Here is a 6,828-nt window from a genome sequence, read left to right as displayed (position 1 = left end):
CAAAGACCTTCCTTCAGGGAACAGTACCAGGAAAAAATAGAGGAGACAGACAGAGAAAGCGATGGGAAGATATCATAAAAGAATGTACGGGCCTGCTGTTGAAAGAGGCTCTATCCAAGCCAAAAGACGGTCGACAAATTTTGCATGGTACCCTAAAGGTCCAACAGACAAAGGGATAGGTAAAGGTAAAAGGCTAGTGGGTCCAAGGTTCCACTTAGGAATGCTGAGTTTCCAGGAGTCACTTTTCTGTTTCTAACGGATTGTGTCCCTGGCCCTTATTGATAGTTATATATAGGTATTAACTCTTTCTCTCCGTATTTATTTACCACATTCTGGTGGTTTCAACGCTGGTATCGTTAGTTAGGAAAGAAAGAGTTAATCGAAAAATACAACACGTAGTGAATGATGCTGAACAGAAATGTTATCTCTTTTATGGAAAAAGCGATAAGATTATTTATAATCTGTACACTAAATATTAACGTCTCCTGGATCAATTTAGAATCATTTTGTATGGAAATTAAAATGTTGAAAGACCTCGTTCACTACTGTAATGACATAGACAAACACTAAAGATGAAGGCATATATAGTATTCTAAATGAAGAGACTCTTCCTACACCTGCTTCTTCGTCCCTTATATCTTTAAAGCAAGAAGCCGGCTGTCAGAAACAACCTGAAATACTATGCTAGGGATTAAGTATTAAATTTGCATGCTCAATTAGACCAACACACCTTTACTCTTAAAAGACTTATTTATTTTGTTTTGTTTTTGTAAGGAACGCCTGTAATGATATATAAGCACATTTCTCAAATCCTATGAACAAAGAACATGAATGTTAAGTCCAATCCTCGGCCGCATACGTGGCATTGGTAGGTTTGGTCAGTTGCAGATAGGCCTGCTTCTTCTCTCAGCCTTTTGTTGGCTCTGCGCGCTTTCTTGCTGGCCACTTTCCTTGCTTCATAACTCGTGAATGCGACACTCACATCTTCACGCCATGAGGAGCGATCGAGAGCTAGAGCTTCAGAGCCGTGAATGTCAATGTCACATTCCTTTAAGGAGCTTTTAAGTTGTTGTTTTTTTATAGCGCTTGTATTGACCCTCAAAGAAAGCGCTTCCCTGCGCATAGCTCCCCGTGCAGAATGTCACGACATAAATGACAAAAAAAAAGAAACCATTCATTATGGGATTTGATGGCAGGATGAAGTTCTTTAATAACTCCAGATTTTTTAATTCCTGTGCTGTAGATGCAATCTCAATCGTATTGTACTGCATCATACAATAAGTTGTTCATACACACAGTGGGGCGAGATTGCCCATTGCAAATACCGTGAAAAATAGACATCTTCTTCTTCTAGCCATCCTTTTGCTGGTGAGCTGTGAGCTCTTTTGCAGACTGTGCCAAGGAAAAATAGAATGCCGTTTGAAAAATGTACTTAAATATTCTCAGAATGAACAGGACAACCAACTTTTTGTTTAGTTCAATCATTAAAAGTTTAATAATTTGTATAATTCTTTCAACCCCCATGAAAATCTCTGAAACGGTAAATATAATTGTGTTTATCTATAAATTTTATAAAACGGAATCATGGAATGAAGTCAGAAAAATATATTTTGGATTATCTGCATTAGAGCCACTAATATGTCGATTATATTCATGTGTCAATAGATAAAAAGACTGATAGATACATTTATAGACAGACAGACAGACAGATACATGCATACATACATACATACATACATAGTTATATAGATAGATAGATAGATAGATAGATAGATAGATAGATAGATAGATAGATAGATAGATAGATAGATAGATAGATAATGCATTTTAGTTCGTAGAGTACTGCTATTCACTTGACTTTGTAGACACAATCATAATCTATGTATGTATGTATGTATGTATGTATGTATGTATGTATGTATGTATGTATGTATGTATGTATGTATGTATGCATGTAGGTATGTATGTATATATATATATATATATATAAATATAGACAGAGAGAGAGATAAATCACTTAGTTCACTGAGATATACAGCCGTGGTTGACAAAATGTTCCATCATAATCAGAGAGATGTCCGGCTGGTCATGTGGAACGTGGTGTCCAGCATTTCTAAGGACCACCCTACAGAAGTTGCCAGTCCTATTAAATGATCCAAATAGTTTGCCCCCCTGATGCCACACAGTCCTAGCTGAACTGTTGTACGTCTCCTGGAGTGACCACGGCGTTGTTAGCAGGGCGCCTTCTACACTGACAGTAGGCACCCTGCCATCGAAGTCTCCCTCAAAGAGAAGCACCTTGTAGTTGTCCAAGAGAACCGCCAGCTTAGATTTAGAACTTTCCAGGAGTGCATAGCTCAGCTTATTGCGCACTTCAGTGTTCTTGATCTGGAAACGTCTGCTGCCAACATGCACTATTTTTTTGACTTTTTCCAAGTTCATGACCTTTTCAATAAACTCTGGAAACTTTTTAGGAGCCATGTAGTTGTCAATAGAGTCATAATCCAGATTTCGTATAATGTTGCTGGCGTCGCATGCAGATAGAACTGGCCATTTTTGAATGCAAGTTTCTTTGAATTCATTTCTTTGTCTCAATGACATTGCCCCCATTGTGTAGTAGAATTCTGCTGCCAGAAGCATCTGCGTATAAGGATCGAAGAAGGCCCCTCCAATAAACGCCCCTGTAAATGGTAATTTCGAAGCCCCACTTTGGAGTTTTGAATGAAGAAGGTGACCAAGTGAGCTAATATATTTCCCGGCGTAGGACTGGCCTCCAATGTAAAGTTCCCTGCTCATGAACTCTGGGAACATGGCATAAAATTGCTCCAGAAAGGAATACAAGTCCATTGCAACTTCTTCGTCTGTGGTCCGATAACCCTGGGGTATGTTTTCAGAGTAACTAAAGCCACAGCCGACAGGGTTGTCTATGTAGAGCATGGAGAAGGAATTGGTCCACGATTTGTTCCATGCTGTATACGAGTCCGCTGTCACTGCCCGAAGTGGACCATTTTCGTAGAAGAGACCGACCATCGATGACACTCCAGGTCCACCGTTTAGCCACAGCAAAAGTGGGGCTTCCGATCGTCTGCTGGTCGTGGGAAAGAACCAAAAGAATAAGTGATTTCTCAGCTTTTCATCCACAGTGATAAATCCGGCGTGGCTAGGCGGGATAACTCCTTCTTTGTCATGCACAAGGCTGAGCGTGCGAGCTTTAGTGATGTCCCCTGAATTGAGAAAAGGTGTCAACAGTAATGGGCCTTCTTTGATAGTAAACAAACTGAAGAAAAATGAGAACAGGTAGTTCATATAGGTCAACTCCATTGCGTCCTGGAGATATATGATAAGATATTAAAACAAAACTAGTTATTGTTAATGACAATGAACTATTCATAAAATACGTATTATAGAGAACGACCATCTATATAACTATATACAACAGATATTAAAACAAAACTAGTTATTGTTAATGACAATGAACTATTCATAAAATACGTATTATAGAGAACGACCATCTATATAACTATATACAACGCCTAAACCTAAGACACAATATTAATAGATTTGTATTATTGACCGAGTCACATCTTATATTTTTGATGGAGCCACATCTTATATCCTATTAGGCGCCTCAGTAACATTCTTTACAGAGCCACATTTTATATCCTTTTGGAGCCACAGCGTTTTAACTATGATCGTATGTCCTTTTTTTTTAGAGTCATAACTTGTATTTTTTACAGAGCCACATTTTATACCACATCATATACAATCCCCCAAAAAACGAATATTCACATTTGACTATCTTATCTTATATAATACAGACGTAACTTCAAAAAAGAAGATGATTACGTCCTACACTTCATGCATTTAGTCATGCATATTAACCAATGACCTACATTCTGCTAAGTCTCTGGTTTTCCTGGCTAGCTCAGGCAACCCATTCCATGCTCTAATAGCACTAGGGAAGAAGGAGCATTTGTACAAATTTGTCCTAGCATATGTGACGAGAAATGTGCCTTTATCTTTGTGCCTTTCTGAGAATTGTATTAGATTTTGTTTTTGTATTTGAAGATTATGGTTCAGTGTTTTATGTATAATTGCTACTTTACTTTTCTTCTCTCCTGAAGGCTTTCTAAATTTAGTGATTTTACTATATTTTGTATATGTTTATATTGGCTATTTGAAACTCTAATTTTTCTATTATATATAAATTACGTTTATATTGTTTAAGCGTACGTCCTTGTCGGCATTTGATGTAGCAATATATGCAGCTCGGAACTGGGTCAGTTAAAATGCTGCAGTCATCTTTCGTCTTCTGACTGAAATCCGTTATGCTACATATGTCTACAATGTCCTTATAGTATTAATAGATGTTGAACTAGGTTATAAGTATTACCGCTAATACCAAAGTCAACGAAATTTATTTAAAATAGGAGCCAAGGGAGGGCGAAAACTTGTTTTTTTATAAGTAAAAAGCATAGTAGAAAAAGCCGGGCGTAGCCGGTGGATAAAAGCTGCTATTATCTCTTTTATATATATATAAATAATGATAAATGCAGTTTGTGGTAAACACAATAATGTCTGGTAATATCTAAAGCTTAAATGCTTACCTTTTGTTTGGGCTTGATGATGACTCGGTCATTGATATTTTGACACTGGTTGTTAGATCTACAGATCAGTATACTGAATAAAAACACTGAACCGAAAAGGGTCAGGTGATAAAAATAATTATCAAAGATTGGTGTCGTCTAGAGATTAGATTACTCCGTGCAAATATCATTAAGTTTGGCAGATAATACGGGGCCATTTTCTAAGAGAGATAATCGACGAAATACAATATATGATGTAGTGAATTGAGTTACCTCTCTTGAATAAACATTTGTAAAGTTTGTCGGAGTGCGTTTCTAAAGGATTCAATCAACTGCCAAATACTTTAGTATTTCTCAAGTCCTTTGATGTTTAGTATTATTTATCTTATCTTATATAAAACAGACATTACTTCAAAAAAGAAGATGATTACGTCCTACGCGTCATGCATTTAGTCATACGTATTTACCAATGACTTAAATTCTGCCAAGTCACTGGTTTTCCTGGCTGGCTCAGGCAACCCATTCCATGGTCTAATAGCATGAAATTTACATAGGAAAGACTCCATTATATAATTGCCATTTATTGGATATTTTAAACTAAGTCTTTTGCTCAGACGAAATTACAGAAGCTATTTAATTCTTTAGTTTTTTTTTTAATGTTCTTGTTTTAATTATCAGTATTGATAAAATAGGTAGATTATATTTGCTATGAAAAAAAACGAATAATCAGGTGTTTTGTTCTCTTAATCTGTCATAAAACGCAAACTAAACTTTATGACCATATCAAAATGTTCCTTAGCACTGCCAAAGACTTTCCTCCAGGGAACAGTATCAGGAAAAAGAAGAAGAGGCAGACAGAGAAAGCGATGGGAAGACAATATAAAAGAATGGTCAGGCCTGCCTTTGAAAGAGGTTCTATTCAAGGCAAAATGCAGAGAGGAATGGAGAAAGATGGTTGACAGATCTTGTGTTAAGCCTCCAACAGACTAAAGGATAGGTGAAAGTGAAGGTGAATGTGTCTTTTATCGGCATAACAAAATAAATATGTGAACAGTAATTGAAACGTAAACATAGCCGATGATAAAATCTGTGAGTTTGAAGTTGTTTTGAATATTTCAGTTTCTTTTCAAACAGAAGTGCAAACTGATATTATGATTGAGATCAAGATCACGTGACCTGGCAGGCCGAAGATTTGTAGTGTGCATATAAGCCTTTGAGCACACATCGGAAAAAGTTGAACACACGCATCGCTCAAAAAAGTATTGAATGGAGGAATGTCTATAATCCTGGAGTCAATGTATTGATCTTACACACTTGAAAGTGTATCTTTCTGTAGTTGCTCTCGCCCCTCCCAGGCCAGCCTTTCTCTCTCTCTGTCTCTGTCTCTCTCTTTCTTTCCTTCAAACCTCTTGTTTTCTCCATCTGATTATTTTCTCAATACTCTTTCTGATTTTTTTCTTTTATCTCTTTCTTTATATTTCGTTCTATCTTTTCCTTCTCTTTCTCATGTATTTGATTTCACTTTCTTCTCAAAATATTTCTCTTTGTTGGCCTTTTTGTTTGCTTGTATTTTGTCTTTTTTTTTTCTTTTCTTCTTCCTCGTTCTCCTTCTCTCTTTCTTTCTCCCTCTCTCTCTCTTTCTTTCTTTCTCTGTCTCTATTTCTCTCTCTGTATCTCTCTCTCTTTCTTTCTCTCTCTTTCTTTCTATCTTTTTCTTTCTACCCTTCTCTCGCTATATATATATATCTTTCTTTCTTTCTCCCTCTCTCTCTTTCTCTCTCTCTCTTATCTCTCTCTATTTCTCTATGTGTATCTCTCCATCTTTTTCTCTCTCTCTCTCTCTATCTTTGTCTGTTTTTCTCTCTCTTTCTTCCTATCATACACATACACACAAACCCAACGTGTGTAAAAATGAGAAGTCTGACAGTTCGCTGTGTTAAGTTGAAGCAAGCGAGTTCAACACATTGAAGCTATTTAAATCTCACTCAAGACACTTTTCGACATCCAACTTATTTTTGTTTTGTTTTTTCCCTTGAAAATGTCTTGCTACAATTAAATATTTAAACAATATTGAGAAAACTATTCAGTAAAACGTGTTTCACAACATGAGTTATAGAGATGTGTATCTCAGAGTATACAAAGAAATCATTACGAGAGGGGGTGATGGCTAAGTGGTCAAGCTTCCAAACCAAGGGATCTGGGGATCGAATCTCAATGAAGACTGAGATTTGGAATATCGGGA

General features: G+C 36.7%; 1 protein-coding gene across 1 annotated transcript; it reads right to left on the bottom strand.

The window, feature by feature from the left end:
- Positions 1 to 731: 731 nt before the first annotated feature.
- On the bottom strand, positions 732 to 4,727 carry LOC106057980 (probable serine carboxypeptidase CPVL). Its single transcript, XM_013215347.2, has 2 exons — positions 4,608 to 4,727; positions 732 to 3,327 (listed from the first exon to the last, which is right to left on the bottom strand). Exon 2 carries the CDS (start codon positions 3,319 to 3,321, stop codon positions 2,023 to 2,025), a length of 1,299 nt encoding a protein of 432 aa, XP_013070801.2. The 5' UTR covers positions 3,322 to 3,327; positions 4,608 to 4,727; the 3' UTR covers positions 732 to 2,022.
- Between the last annotated feature and the right edge of the window lie 2,101 nt (positions 4,728 to 6,828).

This window comes from Biomphalaria glabrata, chromosome 18 (assembly GCF_947242115.1).
Source record: "Biomphalaria glabrata chromosome 18, xgBioGlab47.1, whole genome shotgun sequence".
In the NCBI taxonomy this organism is placed as follows: Eukaryota; Metazoa; Mollusca; class Gastropoda; family Planorbidae; genus Biomphalaria; species Biomphalaria glabrata.
Note: the sequence above shows the minus strand (reverse complement) of the source record. Positions and strands in the feature narration are given on the sequence as shown.

Bases quoted from the DNA above. Each gene is read 5' to 3' on its own strand.
- LOC106057980 (XM_013215347.2), bottom strand. From the start codon at position 3,321: ATGGAGTTGACCTATATGAACTACCTGTTCTCATTTTTCTTCAGTTTG.